This window comes from Phyllobates terribilis, unplaced genomic scaffold, assembly GCF_046119375.1.
Source record: "Phyllobates terribilis strain yellow unplaced genomic scaffold, ASM4611937v1 Scaffold_7__3_contigs__length_470593459, whole genome shotgun sequence".
Lineage (NCBI taxonomy): Eukaryota > Metazoa > Chordata > Amphibia > Anura > Dendrobatidae > Phyllobates > Phyllobates terribilis.
The window spans coordinates 326,793,504-326,820,754 of NW_027362767.1; the positions used below are offsets into that span (position 1 = coordinate 326,793,504).

General features: G+C 46.9%; 1 protein-coding gene across 1 annotated transcript in view; it reads left to right on the forward strand.

Moving 5' to 3' along the window:
* Window positions 1–27,251, forward strand: part of LOC141154783 (traf2 and NCK-interacting protein kinase-like) — a 329,519-nt gene that overhangs the window by 282,843 nt on the left and 19,425 nt on the right. The window contains exon 25 of the mRNA XM_073641189.1: window positions 13,994–14,133. Coding sequence (XP_073497290.1) covers window positions 13,994–14,133 — 140 coding nt within the window. The remainder of the gene's footprint in view (window positions 1–13,993; window positions 14,134–27,251) is intronic.

A 27,251-nucleotide genomic window follows, 5' to 3' on the forward strand; every position in this document is an offset into this window, starting at 1 on the left:
ATACCATTTGGACGTCTCTCTTTGGAACCACAACTTGCCATACCATTTCATGCGTCCTTGGATTGATATACCGTCTGCACAATTGGTTTTTATAGATAAATAACCTGCTTCTTTCTTTCCACAGGTATTGGGCCTCTGAGGGAGCGTTCTTCTCAATTTTGGAATCCGGTTGGGTTACCAGCCTCTTCACTAGGCTCACTGCCGGATCGCTGTCTTGGGTTTCTTTCCATCCATAATGAGGCAGCGGGTTTAGTGCAACATCCTGACGGTTCTGGTAGATATGGGTTTCTGTCATTTTCCATTTCCTACTTTTATGGAAAGCTGGAAGTTCTATTTCCTCCAAGTCATTTGTTTCTTCTTCAAGCCCTTGCAAATGTACTTGAGGGTTTCTGGAGAGGGCATCAGCATTTGCATTTCCACGGCCTGTTCTGTACTTGATGGTAAAGTCATAGTTCGATAGCCGGGCCATCCAGCGCTGCTCCAATGCACCAAGCTTTGCAGTATCCAAGTGTGTTAGCGGATTATTGTCCGTAAAGATGGTAAATTTTGAAGCTGCTAAGTAATGCTTGAACCTCTCCGTGACTGCCCAGACCAAGGCTAGGAACTCCAACTTAAAGGAACTGTAATTTTCCGGGTTCCTCTCGGTAGGTCGAAGTCTTCTACTGGCATAGGCAATTACTCTTTCCTTGCCTTCTTGTATTTGGGACAGTACTGCTCCCAGGCCTACATTACTTGCATCCATGTAGAGGACAAATGGTAGGTTATAATCTGGGTACGCCAAGATTTCCTCACCGGTCAGGACCTGTTTCATTTGTTGGAAGGAGTCTTCTTGTTTCTTTCCCCATTCCAACGGCGGCTCTGAAGACCTTCTCTTCTTAGCTTGGCCTACCAGAAGATCTTGTAGGGGCGCTGCCATCTTCGTGTAGCCCTTAATAAATCTTCTGTAATACCCAACCAAACCTAAGAACTGACGCACCTCTCTGATGGTGGTCGGCCTCTGCCAGTCCTGGATAGCTGTCACTTTTTCCGGATCTGGTGCTACGCCATCCGCGCTGACCACATGCCCTAGGTATTGGAGTTTTGGCTTCAGCAGGTGACATTTAGATGGCTTGAGCTTCATTCCATACTTTGTTAGAGCTGTAAATACCTCCACCAGGTGTTCCAGATGTTCTTCATAGGTTTTGGAATACACTATGACGTCATCCAGGTATAAAAGTACCGTCTCAAAATTCCGGTGTCCCAGGCAGCACTCCATAAGTCTTTGAAACGTCCCCGGTGTATTGCATAACCCAAATGGCATGCTATTGAATTCGCATAGGCCCATTGGTGTTGTGAATGCTGTTTTCTCCCGGTCGTCTTCTGCAACGGAGACCTGCCAATACCCACTAGTGAGATCTAATGTGGAGAAATACGTAGCAGTTTTTAATGCAGCAAGAGACTCCTCTATCCGGGGTAATGGGTAAGCATCTTTGTGAGTGATCTTATTGACCTCCCTGTAATCCACACACATCCTCATAGTGCCATCCTTCTTTCTGACTAAGACTAAGGGGGCCGCCCAGGGACTACAGCTATCTCTTTTAACCCCAGCCTCCTTCATGTCCTGCAGCATCTCTTTAGCACACTGGTAGTGGTTTGGTGGGATGGGTCTATGTCTCACTTTAATCGGGGGATGATCTCCTGTGGGTATGTGATGGCGCACCCCTTTTATCCTCCCAAAATCTAATGGATGCTTACTGAATACTTGGCTAAACTCTTGTACTACCCGGTAAACTCCTTGCTTCTGGTGGTCGGGAGTGGCATCAGTCCCTATGTGCAACTGCTGACACCACTCCTCCACCTGTCCCTTGGGGTTGTTGTCCTCCGCCTGACTTGACGGGGGCAAGGGCTCTAATGTCTGTATGTTGTTATTACTGACAGTGTACAGCTTTGCTACAGTAGCATACCGGGGTAGTTTCACTTCTTCCTCCCCGCAATTCAACACACGGATTGGTACTCTTCCCCTGCGTACATCCACCACCCCTCTAGCTGTCAGCAGTGTAGGTCTATGCTCTGAATATACCAGTTCTACAATTGCCTGGTATTCCTTTCTTCTGATACCCATAGCTGCTCGACACCATATCATCATTTCACTGTTTGGTGGTAATACAATGGGAAACGGGTCCGTTACCCGCGCACTGCCAATCTCCCCCCCAGAAAGATTTACCTGTTGCTTGTGAATTAAGGCACGGATTTCTCTTTGAAGTACTCTCCTCTGCCCAATGCCAGCAGTCTCTGTAATCTGTTGGAGTAAAAACATCACTTCTTCAAGGCAGTTTTCAATCACATTAGTACCAAGCACCATGTAAGGACATTTGTTATTGGGGTCATCTTCTACCACACATAACCCTTGGCCTCTCAACTCCACCCTCCCCAGCTTTATTGTCACTTCTCTAAACCCCACCTGATTCAGTGGTTGACCATTAGCTGCTAAAATGACAAGACTAGAGTCTGGGGGGCTAAGATCAGCATCAGACCAAAATTGCTTGTAAAGGATATGTGGGATGGTGGTGACTTGTGACCCAGTGTCCAATAGGGCCGATGTGGGGATTCCTTCTAGCGTAATGTTGAGGTACGGGCAGCCTGCCGCATACCGACTACGCCCGTCATATGGGCCCTGCCGTTTTATTCCTGGGGGTTGGCCCTGGGACCCAGGAATCTCGGGTTTAAACGACATCTTCTTGCAAAGTGGCCGGTTTTGTTGCAACGAAGGCAAACGGGTTGTCCTGAAGAATCCGTGTGGTCGGTGGCTCTGCGTCGGAATGGTGCGTTGGTCCCCTGAACGGGCGACTTGTTGATCCCCTCCACGGGCGACATGGCTCTGCGTCGGAATGGTGCGTTGGTCCCCTGCACGGGCGACATGAGCTTTCTCCTCATCCACGGAACATCCTCAGGGGATTCAGCTAACTGGATTTTGCTTGGTGGTTGTGCCTCCGGTCTGGCTTGCAAGAGTTTTAGCACATAGTCCATGTTTTTGGTTAGTTGTAACACTTGATTACATAGGTCATCAGCAGATTCGGGTACGACAGCTTGTCCTACCGCTTTTACAGAGTCTTTAGGGGTAGGCTCTAAGTTCATGTGAGAGGTATTAACCTGCCAGGATGGAATTGCAGGTTTTGCAGGTAATGGGTCTCGTAGTACAGTTATAGCACGTTCCTTTAAGGTATTAAAATCCACATCTGGATGATCTAGGACCCACATGTGCACCTGCTGACGGTGAAAGTCTGATCTCAACCCATTTATAAACTGTTCTGCAAACAATTTATCTTCGTCTTGCACACTTGCTGGATCTACCTGTTTTATGGACCGGAGTGCCGCTTGTAAACGTAGGGCAAAGTCTCTGATGGTATCTTGCGGTCTCTGCTTGCATTGGTAGAATAGCATCCTTAGTTCAGACTGTGTGCGTTTTTCAAAAGCAGCTTTGAGCTTATCAAACACATTTTCTATAGAGTCTTCATCAGCATCGCTCCAAGTCTCAGCTTCTAGCTCTGCTGCACCTATTAATTGTCCCTGCACAACGGAGGCTCGCTGCTTTCCTGTCATTGCATACTTGTCCAGCACCGCACACATTTTAAGTTTGAAAGCTGCTAAGGTACCGGGTTTACCTTCATACGTCGGTAACCATTTGGCGCCCGGTACATACGGCAAGGGAATTGGCATTATTGGGGCCATCTCTCCAGATGCTGCGGCTCCTTCACCAGCTGAGGAACCGGCTGCTGCTGCATCTTGGGCATCCCCTGCCTCAAGGTCTCGGACATCATCTGTTTCACTCATGATGGTGCCCCCCTAGTTAACCGTTGCCAGCCGCTACGATTAGCTCCTTCAGTAACCGGTGACTCTAAAAAAAAAAAAAAAAAAAAAAAAAAAAACGGCGGGGCTATCCTCGCGCTCCTTTAGCCGTGCCCCCGCTACTCTCTTCGCTCTGTAACGCAGTTTAATTTCTCTGTGACGCAGTAATGACGGCCCGTTTTACAGTACACAAACTTCCAATAAAGTCCAATTTAAGCACACAGTACCCGGTTCTACCGGGCCCGGTATCCTGTTCGTGACGCCAAACTGATTCGGTCGACAGGGGTAGGGGTACTCGGATACCGGGATGGATGGGTTAGTTCTGTGGGGATCACGGTTGGTCGGTTCCCGGTTCTGTGCCCTGGACCGTCAGTAAAGGGATGGGGGTCAGGAAGATGGGAGTATTGTGTCCTGACGCCTCCTGTGGTAACTGGTAAAATCGGTTACCAGCGCTGTGTATGGTTGCTGAGGTGATCGGCATACGGCTTGTACGAACGCTATAGGCAGTAATGTCGAAGTAGGCACACACACACATTAAGTCTTTGTTTCAGTACCTTTCTTTTACTGATGTCCGGTAACAGGTACAGTTCAGGAGGGTAACCAGGTTTTCGGTGCAGGTAGAGATATTCACCCTGGAGATTTGTGAGGCCTCCTCTAACACTGTGTGCGTTGTTTGGGATCAGTCCTGCCTTAAGCTGAGCCTGCCACCTTTTACTTTCTTTGGGGTCCTTCTCCACAAGTGACAATGAGGACCTTTCCTTGGGGCTACCAATTCTCTTTCTGGGCCCCTGGTCCTATACTTGGTCAAGTTTGGCAACTCTTTCCCCTTCTTCTTCAGGGGGAGTAGATCCTCCTGATCTGTCCGGGTTTTCTATGCTATTCCTGAATTAATAGCAATCTCGGACTCAGGTGTCCGGGTGAGCTAAAGGTATAATAGTTTTATCTCTTTCTTTCTCCTTCTAGCCTCCGTCCCTCTCTCTAGGGCGCTTTCACAACACAGACCTGTTTCCTAGTACAGGGCTTCACTGGTCCTCAGCCAACAGCTCTCTGTGTCTCTCCTCCTTCACCAGTCTCTAGACTAACTGCCGCTTTGCTGTCTCCCTGGAAACTGACTCCTCCCCTCAGACCTGGGGTGGAAGGTGTTGTGTGTGGCTAAGTGTACATCTCTCCCTGCACCTATGGATCCTGTGGTAATCCCCCGCAGGGGTGCCACATTGGGCTTTAAGGATGCAGCATTATTTACATTTTTATTTTATTTTACATTCTAGGACTATATCAGCTCAATCTTTGTCAATGCTCCAAAAGCACCAAAAAAAAAACACTTTGCACATAGCCTTAAAGTCCTGTGTATTGGTTTCACATGTCAATTTTTTTTCTCATATGTGAAAAAACAGTCCCGTTTTTCTCAGTGCTCTGGACCCACTTTTAGTTTGTGTGTTAGTTTTTACAATCCTTTTTTTTCCTTGTATGAAAAAAAAATATAGTAAAAATTTTTACTTTCTCCTGCCCATTAAACAGTAAAACAAGGACATTGACTTCCATTGGCATGTCTGATCTGCAGCATGGATTAACGTAGGACAGGTCTCTTTTTTTAGGGGGTGGCGTTTTGTGGACTATCACTCTGTAAAGTAAAATGGACTTGTAAAAAGGCACATTGATTGTAACGGAAAAATACCAAAAAATAAGTCCCATATACTTTTAGCATTAAATTAATGCATAAGTGCACAAATTCGCTAGGTGGCCAATATACAGTCACTGGCAAAGTGATGTAGGGGAGGTATGTTTCACTGAGGCTATTAGCTTCATTGATTTGAAGCCCAGAAATTTAGCTTCAGCACACTAAGTGCTGCAAGGGGTTAAGCAGCCATTTTAAGGGCTGGCTTTTTTAGAACAACCATAGAGCGGGTGGGAGATTGTTCTCCATATCTCCACCCCAGGGTGAAGTCTTGGGTTTAAATAGACGGCCTGCTATGTCATTCAGTGTTCCGTAATCAGTATGTCTAGAGAGGCTGGCTCCAGAGAAAGGAACTTGTGGTCGTGCTAACCTGAATATTATGTGTTTTGCTAACCTTGTGCGAGTGGATTCCCCGCAGGCCTCTGGACTGTGCTCGGTTTTTCTTTTGTTTACCCATTATGCCAAGAAAGGCCTGTTTGTTTTGATGGACTTTACAGTGGTTTATGCTGTGCTTTAATAAACCACTGAGAAATTTAAAGAAACAGCGTTCCTGTGTCTACCTCCATGTGCAGCTGAGTGAGCCCATCTACCACAAGATTTATACATACACAATAGACCGACAAACTGCAATTAATGAATACATGAACTCCAATATTGCTATAATCGTAAAAAATGTAAAGTACTTAGCGATTTTTTATCAAAAAGTGCAAAAGCCATCCAATCATGTCAAGGTGTACCTAATTCTGGATGCTCCCCATCACTAATATCCTACCTCTCCATGTGCCTCATCTGAATGGGGAGTGAAAAGGAGACCAGGCAACACTCGCAATTAAAACCTTGTCTGTGAAGGATGTGTAGATAAGGGTGCTGAGTCCTGGAACGGGCCACACCCCACAATGTATACTGTGAAATAGGAGAAATAGTTTCCACACACCTCTAGTATTAAATTAAGATGTGTAGATAAAAGGTCCATGATTTATTCACAAAAAAAAGATCACCATGGCTTGTGGATTGACATGTAGTCATCTCTTAGAGAGTATATGGTATATGAGACCTCAAGCATTGCTGGAAGCAGATTCTCTTAAAAATGTCCTGCACCTCAAGGATTTTATGACCGCCATAATTGCATAAATGGTGTGGATCAGTGATCACCATGTCAAAAAGAACCCTACCTAGACTTTCCTGATTAATTAAAATCAATACTGGTGAACTGTAATGCTTAACTGATATGTGACTCATCAAAGGTGTTGTCACATGAAAATAACCCCATCCATTTATCCTATTGGTAGATTTTATTTATTTTAGTTATATATTCATCATCATATTCTGCAGCGCTTTACAGACATCATCGCTGATCCCATTGGGGTTCACAATCTACATTCCCTATTTTTGGAGTGTGAGAGGAAACAGGAGAACCCAAAGGAAACCCACCAAAACATGGGCAGAACTTATAAACTTCTTATAATCTTCTTATAAACCACGGAGCCACCATGCTGCTGCCCTTATGAATATCATAGATGTAAGAGCCTCCCATTAAATGCCAGAATGGATAGGGATTCTGGTGGACTTGAGGTGTCCTTCTATTACATGGATAGCCATTTATTTAATAGCTTCCCCTGACTGTTTGCTGAGGGTAGGTGAGTCGGACCTGGAGCAATCAGTTGATTACCCTCATACCTACATTTTAAAAAGTCTGTCTATGATAAGACTTTCAACTTCATAAGCGTACAAGACTAGTGCTGTCAGTGCATGGAAATCGTAGCATCTTTTGCTTGCTTCCTATGAGCAGGATTACGATGAGAACATTTGTCTGTGTATCTATTTTCCTGATGAAAACAAGCGAGATCCGTGATAAAAGCTTCTTTGAAGGTGGCAAGAGGCTGTTTATTCAGTCAATATTTGACTTTTCCCTTAGAGATGATGCCTAATGTTAATCAATAGCTTAATCGCTTTCAGCCTTCTGGCCGTCGATTTCAACCATTTTTCCGGTATCCGTCAGGAGGGCAGTCATGTTTTTACTATCTTGTCAGCTGTAGCAGTATATACACCAGCCATGTTTTATCAGCGTGTGCTGTCAGCTGTAATCTCACATGGACGATGAGGCTCCTATTTTGTTCAATCAATTTGTAAGAATACATTAGCGGATTAGCAGGACAGGTTTGGGGGGTTGATTTTCTCTTATATGGCAGGAGACCAATGCAAATGTACAAATCCAAATGTGCGTTAGTCAATGATCACTAGAGACATATTGTGTTGTCTTAAAAATATGTCTAAATAAATGAAAGCCTATAAAATCTGGTTTAAAGTGGAGCTTTCACCAAATTGTACAATACAAGCTGCATTTATTATTAAATAAGACCATATGAAGCTGGTGTACTGACTGTGAAAATCCATGTCAGAATGACTGCATAATCCTTTACAATAGTTTAAAATCAATCTCCTCCCACTTAGCCTGACTGACAGCTCCTCAGTGTCCTTCCTCCCTGCTGCTAAAATCTCACACTGCTCATTACAAGCTGTAGCAATCAGTCAGGCCGAGCGGGTGGAGATTGGATACACTTGTATTCATAAGCTCTCTCTCCATAGCTGGACTCCCAACATGTTCATCATTAAATGAGGCATTACACAGCATTTATGGAATTTCAAAGTAAGTGCACCAGTCTCATCAGGTCTAAGACAGCTATTTATTAATATATGTGACGCGCCCCCTGGGCCTTGGGGTACTCGGTAGCCGGGCCGGTAGATGCTGGGGGATGTCACGGTGGCGGTGACCCGGTCCGTGACTCAGGGCGGTCAATAAAAGGGAAGGGTAAAAGGGGAATAAAGTTTTTATAGAGATAATGTTCGTGACGCCACCTGTGGTATGTGGCTATATGGAGCCGCCGCTGCTGTGCAAATTCACTGGAGCTGATGGTGACGCAGCAGAGTTGGTTCAGCTCTCCACAGGCAGAGCTTAGCTCCAGGGCAGGAAATAGTGATGTTATGAGGTAGATGTTTGCTGTGCAGTGTAGTGCAGGGCTAGTGATGGCACAGCAATCATTCAAGGACACAGTGGGGTGCAGTCTTCAGGTTTTACTCACAGTTGTTAAGTTCCTCAGGTAACACTTTCCGGATTATAACCGCCCACGTCGTCCTGTGTTCACCAAGGAAGGGGTTCAGCAGCTCTCAAGTATTTCAGGAGTACTTAAACGGGACCCCATTCTATGTTCCTTTCTCGGTCGTCTTCCCTGCGCTGGCTCTCACCCTCCTGCCCTGCGCCTCACAATCAGTGTCCCAAGCTGGTAGCCTCGGGTCTTGTCGGGCGACGTGCTGTCCCCTGGACCCTATGCGGCCACCTTTTCGTAATTGTGGTAGTGGCCAGCTGCACCTTGAAAGTACAGTAGCCTCCAGTTGTCTAGCTGAGCCTGGTTGTTCTCCACTAGTTTAGGGGCCGGTCCCCTCTGCGGCCTGATTCCTCCACGTCCGTGTAGATTCGGGCGCACGGGTGGCTTCCTGCACTCACCATGCCCCTGAGATCCCCTCTGTTCCTCCTGGAGCCCTCCTCACTGCTCCTCTATTCTCTCTTCCCTTCTCCTGGGCCTCTCTCACCGGGCCCTTCTTCTTTCTCCACTCCTCTTGAGCAGAGCTCCTCCTGAGCTCCTGCTCTGAACTCTCCCTCTGACTGAACTGAACTCCTTCTAGATGGTTCCCCCTCTTCTTATACTCTTTCTGACGGTTCTCCCCTGATCTGCTTCCTTCACCCACACCCACTACATGGTTCCCCCCCTTCCAACCAGGGACAGGGCTCAGCAGTGGATTCATGCATCTTGCCCCTCCTGCTGGTCTGGAATGGTGTAGTGTTGGATGCAGGTGGGTGGGTCCCAGGCAGTACTCCCTCCTTACCTGAGAGTGGGGTACCACACCTCTGAGTGAGATGCAGTACCTCTGTGGTGACTGAACCCGCAGGGATGCCACATATGCAGTTTGTATTGTGAAATCTGGTCATCATTATGCAGTTTCCACTTCTTTTTATTGCTCCTGAAACTACTACTATGGTCTCATTAAGTTTTTGTGCACACAGCTCAGATGCAAACATATGTGTTTCCATAGTTAAACTTCAAACAGACCCTAGTATTGGTCTGATTTCGCAATTTACTTTTTTGCTTTCACCTTATACCCAACTAATTTTAACACAAACACTGAGCGAACACTTCAAGCGGGCACTAGAGGGGATGTTTGTGCAGATACTAAAGTTGGAATCCGTAGCTTATTGCATAATTTGTGATGTTATTTCCTACTGAAAAATTTATTTTCAGCAGTTGTACACCATATATACAGATTGGAAAGCCTAAGCATTATGGGCACAATCTCACACATTTATGGCAAATTATAGTACGTCATGAATGTGTGATACATGGTATCCAGAGGCTGAATGTGAAGGTATGACCACACAACCCTATAGGGGTTATCCGGGACTTTAACATTGACTTTAACATCAATGAGGATAGATCATCAATGTCTGATCGGTGGGGGTGCTACACCTGAAACCCCTGCAGATCAGCTGTACCCGGTGTTGGCCGGAACTGCTCAGTTAAGGAGCTGCACAGCTCCATCGACTGTAAAGTGGCCACGGCTGGGTACTGCATATATGCGCTCTATTCAAATGAATGGGGGGTAGATATGCAGTTCCTGGCCCGGCCACTATTCCAATAAATTAGAAACCCAGAAGTATAATACCCACTTATCAAATATTTATTGTATATTCATACATTTACTTAAAAAATAGAGCTTATTATTATTTATTTATATAGCACCATTGATTCCATGGTGCTGTACATGAGAAAGGGGTTTCATACAAAATACAAATATCACTTACAGTAAACAAACTAACAATGATAGACTGGTACAGAAGGAAGAGGACCCTTCCCTTGCGGGCTTACATTTTAATGGATGATGGGGGAGGAGACAGAAGGTTGGGGGGTTGCAGCAGCTCCAGTGGTGTTGAGGAGGCAGCGTGGTCATTGCAGGTTGTAAGCCTTCTTGAAGAGATGGGTTTTCAGGTTGTGTCTGAAGGATCCAAATGTGGTGGATAATCGGACTTGTTGGGGCACAGAATTCCAGAGGATGGGGGATATTCGGGAGAAGTCTTGGAGGCGATTGGGTGAGGAACGAATAAGTGTAGAGGAGAGAAGGAGGTCTTGGCGCGATCGGAGATTATGTGAGGGAAGATATCGGGAAATTAGTTCGGAGATGTACGGAGGAGAAAGGTTATGGATGGCTTTGTAGGTCAGTGTTAGTAGTTTGAACTGGAAAGCGTGATGTCATTTATTGGGATAGATAGATCAGGTGGGGAAGATGTATGAAATGGAGGGAAGATAATGAGTTTAGATTTGTCCACATTGAGCTTGAGGAAGCGAGAAGAGAATAAGGAGGATTTGGCTGATAGACACACCGGGATTCTAGACAGCAGAGAGGTGACGTCTGGGCCAGAGAGGTAGATCTGAGTGTCGTCAGCGTACAGATAGTACTGGAAGTCATGGGACTTTATGAGTTGTCCCAGGCCAAGGGTATAGATGGAGAAGAGTAAGGGTCCTAGGATGGAGCCTTCAAGGACTCCAACAGAGAGAGAGGGTGGGATGAAGACGTAGTGTGGGAGAGGGATACGCTAAATGTGCGGTTGGATAGGTTTGAGGAGATCCAGGATAGGGCAAGGTCTTTGACACCAAAGGAAGAGAGGATCGCTAGTACGAGGCAGTGGTAAACTGTGTAAAAGGCAGAGGACAGGTCAAGAAGGAGGAGTATAGAGAACTGTCTATTAGCTTTGGCTGTAAGTCATTAGTTTTGGTCAGGGCAGATTTGGTGGAATGGTGGGGACAAAAGCCAGATTGTCAGTTGTCGAAGAGCGAGTTAGATGAGAGGTGAGAGGAAAGTTCAGCATGGACATGTTGCTCAAGGAGTTTGGAGGCGAATGGGAGCAGCGATATGGGGCGATAGCTGGACAAAGCGGTTGGATCGAGGGATGGCTTTTTGAGGATAGGCGTGATTGTGGCATGTTTGAAAGCAGAATTTACCAGGGGAAAGTACCAGAATTTAGTGACAGGTTGAAGAAATGGGTTAGGGATGGTATGAGATAAACTAAAAACAGAAAAATAATAAACAGATTATTTTTTAATTTTATTTTTGGGCCATAGGGACATCTTCTGTACCTACAATTAAAACTGTATTTTATGTTGATGTTTTATGCATTTATATTTTCTATTCTTTTATATATTTGCATCTAACAAAGTAGAGGTGCATTTAATGTAGTTTATTACATTAGAACTTCGTTTCTATGTATATGTCCCATCTAGTATTATTGTTTAGCATAGCTACCTGATGACCTTTCTAGGTAGGTTTTCTAGAACGATTTCAGAGTCAGGATGAGGTCAAGTTTACGAGGGAATAAATTAGCCCTGAACATTCATGTATAAACATAAACCCTATAAATAATCTTCATATGTCAGCCCTATAAAGGACATCCCGTGATCCGGTCTGAACATGGCATCAGGTGCAGATCTGCGGATGTCATACTGAGTTCCTATGCCTCATTACACTCAGCTGCTTTGTACTTTTGGCCTCAACCTTTGATGTATTATAAAGCGTGTACAGTTTTTTATATTTCACCCGAGCTCCCAACACAACAAAGTGCACTCCTGTCATTGGAGTAGAGTGAAAGCCATTACAAAATGATTTAAAGGGGTTGTCACTGGTAAAATAATAACATACTTTAAGGCTGCTGCAGGCTGTTAACAATGCAGCAGGATGGGAGCAATTACCTATTTTGCCTTTACATAAAAAATATAAAGCTTCACCCCACCAGTCAAACTGTTGCTCCACTTATGACTAGAGACGTTATTGCTGACATTGCCAATATGTTGGTGGCGATCAAGAGCTTGATATAGTTTGTAAAGGATTCGTGTTCCCCGCACCATATACCCCAACATCTACTGGCTCTCCACTAACCGCAAGTCACCAAAAAGGTCACCTTGTGCTGTAGATCTAAACTGGAATCTATTGATTAGATAAAAATATTAAAGGGCATGTGTTGTCACAAAATTATTTACTGCTTAAATCAGGTTCTATTTAAAAAAAAAATGGCAATGGTTCTAGTTTTCATATCTCAATCTTTATTATATATAGTTTTTCTTAATATACATATATATCTATATTTATTAAGAAAAAATGTAATCTTGCAATTTTCATAACGGCCACTGAGGCTGTTTTAGATCCATACTTCCTATCTTTTTAGGAAGAACTTTCAGTAGGCTCCTTATCATCAAGGGCAGGATTACAATAAGAGGTAATGCCTCTATACAGAGCTGATTATACAGGATACTTCAATCACAACAGATGAGGTCACAGCTGACCCTGCTCCCCCTTCCTTCACAATGACTTTTGTGCATGCTCATTAGATACTTTCATACGAAAGATGACTTCAAGGTCAGACCATTGCGGATAAGTACATGTGTTGTGTCCTGAAACAACAGGAAGTTAGAGTCTTAAAAAGCCCCAGTGGCTGAGTGAAAATTGCAAGATTTCTATTTTTGATTTTTAATACAGATTATAATGTCTAAAAAAAACATTGACGAAATAAAAAAATATATATATATATTTAAAACACAAAAAAACCTGACTATAGGTCATTTTCTGATGTTAGGTGCCCTCTAAAGCCACGCTGCACCCTGACACTAAAAATGAACTATACATTTTTCATGTATAGTCACTCTATCTCGTGCATTATATTTGCCTCATACTGCATCTTCCACTCAGATAATTGTTAAAGAAGCACCCCTCCCATCAACATTTTTATCCTCTTAATATATTGCAGTCATTATATTATATAGCACTGTGTACTAACAATTGATTGGTTTTCCCTTCTACCCAATGAATTATTCTCTTTTCCATTGGGCCTATGACATCACGTGATTAAAAACTGACTAGCGCTATGTAGAAACAGGAAGTATCTCTTCCTTTTAGGAGTCCTCATTAGAACTAAATTTCTACCTCATTCCAAAGTCCCTGGCAGGGGAAGAAGTAGAGCAGCTGGGTCAGAAGTTGAAGAGGAGGTGGGGCTGGGCTGAGAGGGAATTTTCAGTGATGTAGAATTGTAGTTCTAATGATGACTCATGTAGGGAAAAGAAACTTCTTGTTTCTACATAGAGCAGAAAAAGGGGAAAAGAGAAGAATTAACTGGGTAGAAAGGCAAAATGAGAAATTTTAAGTCCACGGTGCTGTGTAATATGATGATTGCAATATATTAAGAGGATAAAAATTTGATGGGACGGAGGAGGAGGAGTGCTTCTTTACATTCCTCCTTTCAAAAATGCCATGAACGCCGGACTGGGGTCCTGTGAATCTTTTTGCTCAACTATTTACAACTTCTCTATTTGATTTTGCTTTTGTAATTTGTAGCTAAGGCAATGCAACAGTCTCATCCTTAAAATTAACCAAATTAACACATTTACCCTTTTGCAGCATACCTTCAGTCCAATCAGATTATGGGCTGGGGGGAGAAGGCAATCGAGCTGCGTTCTGGAGAGACAGGAACTCTACAAGGAGTGTTCATGCACAAGAAGGCACAGAAGTTAAAATTTTTGTGTGAAAGAAACGACAAGGTAAATCACATGTAGCACTGCTATCAACTATTTATGTGCAAAATAAAGGAAATGTATGGTGGTTATAAGTGCTCACTGTGGGGTAGTTAGAAGACGTATATGTAGTATATTTTCTTAGAAGAATTATACAGAGTAGTAGATAATTTATATCAAGTGAAAAAAAACATAAAAACTGATATCGTAACAGTAATTAATTCTGTTACTATAGTCGTTGATTAAATTTAAAAAAAAAACAAAAAAAAAAAACAACTGTATGATGCCCTACTATATGTAATGGCCGTAAACCCATTACTGCACCATGCGTAATAATAGAACAAGGACAAAGAGCATTCTTGCTCCATGCTGTACCATTTACAGCAGTCGAAATCCTGCTGCAATGAGCGGAGGTAATTCCAGTTTCCCACCCCTTAATTACCACTGTCAAAAGCAACTGCAACATATTTTTACATAGGCAGAGGGCATCCAAAAAATGTAAAGATACAATATTGCTGCTATTGTAACAGCCAAAAAAATAAAATGATTATATTTTTGCAACCCCAATTCTCCCCCAAAATGTGAACACTTTGTGAAATGTAAAGAAAATAAGAACGCAATGATTTGTAAATCTTTTTTCCCCATATTTTATTCACAACAGATCATGGATCACATCAGAAAGTGAAAGTTTGTCATTTTTCCATTTCATTTGAAAAAATTAACTAATGTAGAAATTTTTGGCAGGAACAGGTCTCAAAACAGTTGGCACAGGATTAACAAAAGGCTGGATAAGTAAATGGTACTAATTAAAAACAGATAGAAGATAGATTTTCAACTAAATCACATGACTGTGTAAAAAAAAGAGCATGTTAGAGAGGCAGAGTCTCTCAAAAGCAAAGATGGTCAGAGGTGAGCAACTGTGTCTAAAAATTGTGGAACAATTCCAGAAAAATCTTCTTCAATTTCAAAGGCTTTGAATATCCCAGTGCATAATATCATCAAAAGGTTCAGAGATTCTGGAGAAATCATGTGCACAAAGAACAATATTGATGGTCAGTGTTGAATGCTCATGATCAGTCAACGCTGCATTAAAAACTGCATAAGGTCAGAAATCATTGCTTAAATGCAAGATAAAGCGCTATCATGCAAAGAAGCCATATATCAAAACAATCCATGGGCGGACACAGACTGTAGTGGGCCCCTGTGCAAGAAATTTTTGGGCCCCCCCCCACCCCCACCCTTCATAGGGCAACAAAGTTATGTAAACATAACCCCCCCATGTGCAGCTCTCACCCCCTCCGTGCATCTCTCACCCCCCCGTGCATCTCTCACCCCCCCCATGTGCAGCTCTCATCCCCCCCATGTGCAGCTCTCATCCCCTCCCCCCGCATTTCACCTCCCCCCCCGTGCAACTCTGATTCCCCCCACTCCTAGTTAATTACCGTATATTCCGGCGTATAAGACGACCTGGTGTATAAGACGACCCCCCTACTTTCCTGTTAAAATATAGAGTTTAGGATATATTCACCGTATAAGACTACCCCTTTTCCAACGCATACCAAACACCGGTAAAAATTTAAAAAAAACAGATTTGAATTTAACATGGTCCTTTTTTAATTTAAATTCTTATGACATGCAGGTATATAGCAGGAAAACGGTCACTCATAAACATATTAAAATAGGGGGGACCCCACGTCATTTTTTGGGGGGGTCCCCCATTCTAATAGCTAGTAAAGGCTAGGTATTCAGCTGGGGGCTGATATTAGTAGCCTGGGAAGCTCCGTGGGTATTACCCCCTTCCCAGACTTCAAACATCTGCCCCAGCCGTCTGCTTAACCTCCGCTAGAGACTATAATGATGGTGGATCCCACGCCAATTTTCTTTTTAAAAAATCCTTTATTTTAACACTAAATGACAATTGAGGGGTTAATAAAGATGCAGTCCCTAAATTATTATTAATTTTGTAATTAATTTTTCCCAAAAATGTTGACGTGGGCTTCGCACTATATTTGTGTCCAGTCAGGTGCAGCAGGCAGGAACGGGCTGCCCCCAACCACCAGCTGCCTATTTGTACCTGGCCGGACACAACAATATAGGGAAGCCCTTTTTTTTTTAATTATTTCATGAAATAATTTAAAAAAAAAAGACGTGGGGCTTCGCCCTATTTTTGTGTCCAGCCAGGTACAACTAGGCAGCTGGGGGCTGGAATCTGCAGCGCAGGGAGGCCCAAGCTTTCTGCCCCCCCCCCCCCCGCTGCAAATTGCAGTCCGCAGCCACCCCGGAAAATGGCGCGTTCATAGAAGCGCCATCTTCTGGCGCTGTACCCAACTCATCCAGGGCCCTGGTGCGGTGGCTCACTGGGTAATAAAGGGGTTAAGGCCAGCTTGGCATTATCAGCTGGCCCTAAGCCCGAAATTCATGGGGTCACGCCAATATTAGACATGACCGCCATGAATTTCTAGTAAAGTAATTAAAAAAAACACAAACACCCAGAATAAAGTCCTTTAATTGAAATAAACACACAATTTTTTAATGTTCTAAATTAAACCATACTTACAGTCACGCCCATTCCAGCTGAAGCCAACGATCTCCTGCAATAAAAGTAAAATAATAAAGCAACCTCATCCTTACCTCTCCATGGTTCCCAGGACCGGTCCAGCTCTGCTGCATTCACATGACAGGCTGCACCGCAGCAGAACGCTGCCGTTCAGCTTGCCATGCGGCAGACACTGAGAAGCGCAGGCATGCTTGTGCTCCTCAGTGTCTGACTGTGACGGCATCCAGATGAGCCGAGATCATGTCCAATGAACTCGGCTCACCTCATGCACGTCACTGACAGCGTGGGAAAATTCTCCTGCTCCCCGCATGCGCAGTAGAAGTTTCCCACGCTGTCAGTGACAGACGTCCAGGAGGTGAGCTGAGTTCATTGTCGGCTCATCTGGATGCCGTCACAGCCAGACACTGCAGAGCGCAAGCATACCTGTGCTTCTCAGTGTCTGCGGGATGACAGGCTGGATGGCAGCGTTCTGCTGCGGTCCAGCCTGTCATCTCGATGTAGCAGAGCTGGAGCTGTCCTGGGAACCATGGAAAGGTAAGGATGAGGTTGCTTTATTATTTTTCTTTTATTGCAGATCGTTGGCTTCAGCTGGAATGGGCGTGATGGTAAGTATGGTTTAATTTAGAACAATAAAGAATTGTGTGTTTATTTCAATTAAAGGACTTTATTCTGGGTGTTTGTGTTTTTTTTAACTTTTACTATGGGGTTAGTAATGGGGGTGTCTTATAGACGCCTCTCCATTACTAACCTGGGCTTGATGTCAGCTGGCATTATAAGCTGACATCAACCCCAGCCCTATTACCCCCTGCCACCGCACCAGGGCAGCGTGGAAGAGCGAGGCTAAGTGCCAGAATTGGCGCATCCTATGGATGCGCCATTTCTGGGGCGGCTGACGGCTGGTGTTTCTAGCCTGGGAGGGGGCCAATATTCATGGCTCCCTTCCTGGGCTATTAATATCAGCCCCCAGCTGTCTGCCTAGCCTTTGCTAGCTATTAAATTAGGGGGGACCCCACGTCATTTTTTTGGGGGGGTCCCCCATTTTAATAGCTAGTAAAGGCTATGTATTCAGCTGGGGGCTGATATTAGTAGCCTGGGAAGCTCCGTGGGTATTACCCCCTTCCCAGGCTTCAAACATCTGCCCCAGCTGTCTGCTTAACCTCCGCTAGAGACTAAAATTAAGGGGAACCCCACGCCAATTTTTTTTTAAATAAATCCGTTATTTTAACACTAGATGACAAGTACAGTAACCAGCACTGTCACTGTACTTCATATATATGTGACTGACATGTTTCTATCTATCTAATCTATGTGTGATGCTCTATTCTGTCTGTTATAAATTGTCGGGTACAGATGCTGAATTGCCGGCCGGCTTTCTTAAAGAGACGGTGCATGAAAACACTATTATTTTTTTTAATAAATCCTTTACACTAAATGACAAGTACAGTAAGCAATACTGTCACTGTACTTCATATATATGTGACTGACATGTTTCTATCTATCTAATCTATGTGTGAAGCTCTATTCTTTCTATTCTAAATTGTCGGGTGCCGGCTTATGCCGCTGCTGAATTGCCGGCTTTTCATATATTGTCACAGAAGCGATGCGAACTTCCCTGCTCCGGACACAGCGCACCGCTTCTGTGACAAGTGAAAGCTGTCGGCACAGAAGCCCTGCGCTGTGTCCGGAGCTGGGAATACGCAGCGATGTGTCAGTTTCAGCACAGAAGCGCTGACTGTCTGGACCTACCGCCGCCGTATTTTAACTCCCTCCACCTTATATTAACTCCGACATGGCAGGGATACGGCCACGGCAGCTTATTAACACCCCCAGAGTATCCCCGCATGTCAATTTCTGAAAGTTCAAAAGCATTACCGGCGTATAAGACGACCCCAGACTAGACAGAAGATCTTTCAGTCTTCAAAAGTCGTCTTATACGCCGGAATATACGGTAATTGTATTTAAAAAAAATAAAACTTGTTATACTTACCCCCATGCGATCCCTGCAGAATCCTGGCACTCGTCCATGTCGCTGCCACCAGGTTCTCCTGACTTCCGGACATGTGACGGCGCCGTCACATGACCGGAAGTCAGGGGAATCATGAAGGCGCTGCCGCAGCAGCGCTGCACTGCTACACAGAGGAAAGCAACGCTGAGATGTCCCGGCGCTTAGCGCACTGCATGGGGCTGGGGGCCCAGGGCCGGCTCTAAGTTTTTGTGGGCCCCGGGCGAAAGAGTCTCAGTGGGCCCCTTTAACACATACCACGATTCATGATGCACAGATACCGAAGAGAAATATATATATATATAGTACAATGCAAAGATTTCACTGATTACATTACATGAGGGATATCTATTGTAAATTCTACAATAGCTCAGAAACCAGCGAATCGCTCCACACAGTATACTGGCCCCCATAAAATGCTCCATACAGGAGACTGGCCCCCATAAAATGCTCCATACAGGATACTGGCCTGCATATAACGCTCCATACAGGATACTGGCCCCCATATAACGCTCCATACAGAATACTGGCTCCCATATAACGCTCCATACAGGATACTGGCCCCCATATAATGCTCCATACAGAATACTGGCCCCCATAAAATGCTCCATACAGAATACTGGCCCCCATATAATGCTCCATACGGAATACTGGCCCTCATATAACGCTCCATACAGGATACTGGCCCCCATATAACGCTCCATGCAGAATACTGGCCCCCATATAACGCTCCATGCAGGATACTGGCCCTCATATAACTCTCCATGCAGGATACTGGCCCTCATATAACGCTCCATACAGAATACTGGCCCCCATATAACGCTCCATGCAGGCTGATCCCCACACATAATGCCCCACGCAGGCTGTTCCCCCCACATAATGCCCCATGTAGGCTGTTCCCCCCCATATAGGATGTCACTCCCCCTTATAATGCCCCATGCAGGATGACACCCCCCTTCCTTATAATGCCCCATGCAGGACGTCACACCCCCCCTTCCTTATAATGCCCCATGCAGGATGTCACACATCCCCCCTCCCTTATAATGCCCCATGCAGGATGTCACACATCCCCCCTCCCTTATAATGCCCCATGCAGGATGTCACACACCCCCCCTCCCTTATAATGCCCCATGAAGGATGTCACCCCCCCTCCCTTATAATGCCCCATGAAGGATGTCACACACACACCCCTCCCTTACAATGCCCCATGAAGCATGTCACACACACACACCTCCCTTATAATGCCCCATGCAGGATGTCACCCCCCCTCCCTTATAATGCCCCATGCAGGATGTCACCCTCCCTTATAATGCCCCTTGCAGGATGTCACACACACCCCCTCCCTTATAATGCCCCATGCAGGATGTCACACACCCCCTCCATTATAATGCCCCATGCAGGATGTCACCCCCCCCTCCCTTATAATGCTCCATGCAGGATGTCACACACACCCCCCTCCCTTATAATGCCCCATACAGGATGTCACACACACTCCCTCCCTTATAATGCCCCATGCAGGATGTCACCCCCCCCTTATAATGCCCCATGCAGGATGTCACACACACCCCCTCCCTTATAATGCCCCATGCAGGATGTCACACACCCCCTCCATTATAATGCCCCATGCAGGATGTCACCCCCCCCTCCCTTATAATGCTCCATGCAGGATGTCACACACACCCCCCTCCCTTATAATGCCCCATACAGGATGTCACACACACTCCCTCCCTTATAATGCCCCATGCAGGATGTCACCCCCCCCTTATAATGCCCCATGCAGGATGTCACCCCCCCCTTATAATGCCCCATGCAGGATGTCACACCCCCCCTCCCTTATAATGCCCATTGCAGGATGTACACCCCCCTCCCTTATAATGCCCCATGCAGGATGTCACACACACACCCCTCCCCTATAATGCCCCATACAGGATGTCACACACACCCCTACCTTATAATACCTCATGCAGGATGTCACACACGCCCCCTCACTTATAATGCCCCATGCAGGATGTCACACACACCCTCCCTTATAATGCCCCATGCAGGATGTCACACATCCCCCCTCCCTTATAATGCCCCATGCAGGATGTCACACCCCCCCTTATAATGCCCCATGCAGGATGTCACACCCCCCTCCCTTATAATGCCCCATACAGGATGTCACACACACACCCTCCCTTATAATGCCCCATGCAGGATGTCACACACCCCCCTTATAATGCCCCATGCAGGATGTCACCCCCCCTCCCTTATAATGCCCCATGCAGGATGTCACACCCCCTCCCTTATAATGCCCCATGCAGGATGTACACACCCCCCTCCCTTATAATGCCCCATGCAGAATGTCACACACACACCCCTCCCTTATAATGCCCCATACAGGATGTCACACAGACCCTCTCCCTTATAATGCCCCATGCAGGATGTCACACACCCCCCTCCCTTATAATGCCTCATGCAGGATGTCACACACCCCCCTCCCTTATAATGCCCCATGCAGGATGTCACACACACCCCCCTCCCTTATAATGCCTCATGCAGGATGCCACCCCCCTCCCTTATAATGCCTCATGCAGGATGTCACCCCCCCTAATAATGCCCCATGCAGGATGTCACACACACCCCCCTCCCTTATAATGCCCCATGCAGGATGTCACACACACCCCCTTCCCTTATAATGCCCCATGCAGGATGTCACACACCCCCCTCCCTTATAATGCCCCATGCAGGATGTCACACACCCCCTCCCTTAAAATGCCTCATGCAGGATGTCACACACACACCCCTCCCTTATAATGCCCCATACAGGATGTCACACACCCCCCCTCCCTTATAATGCCCCATGCAGGATGTCACACCCCCCCCCTCCCTTATAATGCCCCATGCAGGATGTCACACATCCCCCCTCCCTTATAATGCCCATGCAGGATGTCACACACACCCCCCTCCCTTATAATGCCTCATGCAGGATGTCACACCCCCTCCCTTATAATGCCTCATGCTGGATGTCACCCTCCCCCCTTATAATGCCCCATGCAGGATGTCATCCCCCCTTATAATGCCCCATGCAGGATGTCACACACACCCCCTCCCTTATAATGCCCCATGCAGGATGTCACACACACCCCCTCCCTTATAATGCCCCATGCAGGATGCCACCCCCCCTTCCTTATAATGCCTCATGCAGGATGTCACCCCCCCTCCCTTATAATGCCTCATGCAGGATGTCACCCCCCTTATAATGCCCCATGCAGGATGTCACACACACACCCTCCCTTATAATGAGCCATGCAGGATGCCACCCCCCCCTCCCTTATAATGCCCCATGCAGGAATTCACACACACCCCCTTCCCTTATAATGCCCCATGCAGGATGTCACACACCCCCTCCCTTATAATGCCCCATGCAGGATGTCACACACACCCTCCCTTATAATGCCCCATGCAGGATGTCACCCCCCCCTTATAATGCCCCATGCAGGATGTCACACACCCCCCCTTATAATGCCCCATGCAGGATGTCACACACACCCCTCCCTTATAATGCCCCATGCAGGATGTCACCCCCCCTCCCTTATAATGCTCCATGCAAGATGTCACCCCCTCCCTTATAATGCCCCATGCAGGATGTCACACCCCCCCTCCCTTACAATGCTCCATGCAAGATGTCACACCCCCCCTCCCTTATAATGCCCCATGCAGGATGTCACCCCCCCCCTCCCTTATAATACCCCATGCAGGATGTCACACCCCCCCTCCCTTATAATACCCCATGCAGGATGTCACACACACCCCTCCTTTATAATGCCCCATGCAGGATGTCACCCACACCCCTCCCTTATAATGCCCCATGCAGGATGTCACCCCCCCTCCCTTATAATGCCCCATGCAGGATGTCACCCCCTCCCTTATAATGCCCCATGCAGGATGTCACACCCCCCCTCCCTTATAATGCCCCATGCAAGATGTCACACCCCCCCTCCCTTATAATGCCCCATGCAGGATGTCACACCCCCCCTCCCTTATAATGTCCCATACAGGATGTCACACACACTCTCCCTTATAATGCCCCATGCAGGATGTCACCCCCCCTTATAATGACCCATGCAGGATGTCACCCCCCCTCCCTTATAATGCCTCATGCAGGATGTACACCCCCCGTCCCTTATAATGCCCCATGCAGGATGTCACACACCCCCTCCCTTATAATGCCTCATGCAGGATGTCACCCCCTCCCCTTATAATGCCCCATGCAGGGTGTCACACACCCCCTCTACCTTATAATGCCCCATGCAGGATGTCACCCCCCCCCCCTCCCTTATAATGCCCCATGCAGGATGTCACCCTTCATAGGGCAGCCTTCATTTCTGGGGCGGCTGACGGCTGGTGTTTCTAGCCTGGGAGGGGGCCAATATTCATGGCTCCCTTCCTGGGCTATTAATATCAGCCCCCAGCTGTCTGCCTAGCCTTTGCTAGCTATTAAATTAGGGGGGACCCCACGTCATTTTTTTGGGGGGGTCCCCCATTTTAATAGCTAGTAAAGGCTATGTATTCAGCTGGGGGCTGATATTAGTAGCCTGGGAAGCTCCGTGGGTATTACCCCCTTCCCAGGCTTCAAACATCTGCCCCAGCTGTCTGCTTAACCTCCGCTAGAGACTAAAATTAAGGGGAACCCCACGCCAATTTTTTTTTAAATAAATCCGTTATTTTAACACTAGATGACAAGTACAGTAACCAGCACTGTCACTGTACTTCATATATATGTGACTGACATGTTTCTATCTATCTAATCTATGTGTGATGCTCTATTCTGTCTGTTATAAATTGTCGGGTACAGATGCTGAATTGCCGGCCGGCTTTCTTAAAGAGACGGTGCATGAAAACACTATTATTTTTTTTAATAAATCCTTTACACTAAATGACAAGTACAGTAAGCAATACTGTCACTGTACTTCATATATATGTGACTGACATGTTTCTATCTATCTAATCTATGTGTGAAGCTCTATTCTTTCTATTCTAAATTGTCGGGTGCCGGCTTATGCCGCTGCTGAATTGCCGGCTTTTCATATATTGTCACAGAAGCGATGCGAACTTCCCTGCTCCGGACACAGCGCACCGCTTCTGTGACAAGTGAAAGCTGTCGGCACAGAAGCCCTGCGCTGTGTCCGGAGCTGGGAATACGCAGCGATGTGTCAGTTTCAGCACAGAAGCGCTGACTGTCTGGACCTACCGCCGCCGTATTTTAACTCCCTCCACCTTATATTAACTCCGACATGGCAGGGATACGGCCACGGCAGCTTATTAACACCCCCAGAGTATCCCCGCATGTCAATTTCTGAAAGTTCAAAAGCATTACCGGCGTATAAGACGACCCCAGACTAGACAGAAGATCTTTCAGTCTTCAAAAGTCGTCTTATACGCCGGAATATACGGTAATTGTATTTAAAAAAAATAAAACTTGCTATACTTACCCCCATGCGATCCCTGCAGAATCCTGGCACTCGTCCATGTCGCTGCCACCAGGTTCTCCTGACTTCCGGACATGTGACGGCGCCGTCACATGACCGGAAGTCAGGGGAATCATGAAGGCGCTGCCGCAGCAGCGCTGCACTGCTACACAGAGGAAAGCAACGCTGAGATGTCCCGGCGCTTAGCGCACTGCATGGGGCTGGGGGCCCAGGGCCGGCTCTAAGTTTTTGTGGGCCCCGGGCGAAAGAGTCTCAGTGGGCCCCTTTAACACATACCACGATTCATGATGCACAGATACCGAAGAGAAATATATATATATATAGTACAATGCAAAGATTTCACTTCTTACATTACATGAGGGATATCTATTGTAAATTCTACAATAGCTCAGAAACCAGCGAATCGCTCCACACAGTATACTGGCCCCCATAAAATGCTCCATACAGGAGACTGGCCCCCATAAAATGCTCCATACAGGATACTGGCCTGCATATAACGCTCCATACAGGATACTGGCCCCCATATAACGCTCCATACAGAATACTGGCTCCCATATAACGCTCCATACAGGATACTGGCCCCCATATAATGCTCCATACAGAATACTGGCCCCCATAAAATGCTCCATACAGAATACTGGCCCCCATATAATGCTCCATACGGAATACTGGCCCCCCATATAACACTCCATACAGGAAACTGGCTCCCATATAACGCTCCATACGGAATACTGGCCCTCATATAACGCTCCATACAGGATACTGGCCCCCATATAACGCTCCATACAGAATACTGGCCCCCATATAACGCTCCATGCAGGATACTGGCCCTCATATAACTCTCCATGCAGGATACTGGCTCTCATATAACGCTCCATACAGAATACTGGCCCCCATATAACGCTCCATGCAGGCTGATCCCCACACATAATGCCCCACGCAGGCTGTTCCCCCCACATAATGCCCCATGTAGGCTGTTCCCCCCCATATAGGATGTCACTCCCCCTTATAATGCCCCATGCAGGATGACACCCCCCTTCCTTATAATGCCCCATGCAGGACGTCACACCCCCCCTTCCTTATAATGCCCCATGCAGGATGTCACACATCCCCCCTCCCTTATAATGCCCCATGCAGGATGTCACACATCCCCCCTCCCTTATAATGCCCCATGCAGGATGTCACACACCCCCCCTCCCTTATAATGCCCCATGAAGGATGTCACACACACACCCCTCCCTTACAATGCCCCATGAAGCATGTCACACACACACACCTCCCTTATAATGCCCCATGCAGGATGTCACCCTCCCTTATAATGCCCCTTGCAGGATGTCACACACACCCCCTCCCTTATAATGCCCCATGCAGGATGTCACACACCCCCTCCATTATAATGCCCCATGCAGGATGTCACCCCCCCTCCCTTATAATGCTCCATGCAGGATGTCACACACACCCCCCTCCCTTATAATGCCCCATACAGGATGTCACACACACTCCCTCCCTTATAATGCCCCATGCAGGATGTCACCCCCCCTTATAATGCCCCATGCAGGATGTCACCCCCCCCTTATAATGCCCCATGCAGGATGTCACACCCCCCCTCCCTTATAATGCCCATTGCAGGATGTACACCCCCCTCCCTTATAATGCCCCATGTAGGATGTCACACACACACCCCTCCCCTATAATGCCCCATACAGGATGTCACACACACCCCTACCTTATAATACCTCATGCAGGATGTCACACACACCCCCTCCCTTATAATGCCCCATGCAGGATGTCACACACACCCTCCCTTATAATGCCCCATGCAGGATGTCACACATCCCCCCTCCCTTATAATGCCCCATGCAGGATGTCACCCCCCCCCTTATAATGCCCCATGCAGGATGTCACACCCCCCTCCCTTATAATGCCCCATACAGGATGTCACACACACACCCTCCCTTATAATGCCCCATGCAGGATGTCACACACCCCCCTTATAATGCCCCATGCAGGATGTCACCCCCCCTCCCTTATAATGCCCCATGCAGGATGTCACACCCCCCTCCCTTATAATGCCCCATGCAGGATGTCACCCCCCCTCCCTTATAATGCCCCATGCAGGATGTCACCCTCCCTTATAATGCCCCTTGCAGGATGTCACACACACCCCCTCCCTTATAATGCCCCATGCAGGATGTCACACACCCCCTCCATTATAATGCCCCATGCAGGATGTCACCCCCCCTCCCTTATAATGCTCCATGCAGGATGTCACACACACCCCCCTCCCTTATAATGCCCCATACAGGATGTCACACACACTCCCTCCCTTATAATGCCCCATGCAGGATGTCACCCCCCCCCTTATAATGCCCCATGCAGGATGTCACCCCCCCTTATAATGCCCCATGCAGGATGTCACACCCCCCCTCCCTTATAATGCCCATTGCAGGATGTACACCCCCCTCCCTTATAATGCCCCATGCAGGATGTCACACACACACCCCTCCCCTATAATGCCCCATACAGGATGTCACACACACCCCTACCTTATAATGCCCCATGCAGGATGTCACACATCCCCCCTCCCTTATAATTCCCCATGCAGGATGTCACACCCCCCCTTATAATGCCCCATGCAGGATGTCACACCCCCCTCCCTTATAATGCCCCATACAGGATGTCACACACACACCCTCCCTTATAATGCCCCATGCAGGATGTCACACACCCCCCTTATAATGCCCCATGCAGGATGTCACCCCCCCTCCCTTATAATGCCCCATGCAGGATGTCACACCCCCCTCCCTTATAATGCCCCATGCAGGATGTCAATCCCCTCCCTTATAATGCCCCATGCAGGATGTCACCCTCCCTTATAATGCCCCATGCAGGATGTCACACCCCCCCTCCCTTATAATGCCCATTGCAGGATGTACACCCCCCTCCCTTATAATGCCCCATGTAGGATGTCACACACACACCCCTCCCTTATAATGCCCCATACAGGATGTCACCCCCCCCCCCCTTATAATGCCCCATGCAGGATGTCACCCCCCCCTCCCTTATAATGCCCATTGCAGGATGTACACCCCCCTCCCTTATAATGCCCCATGCA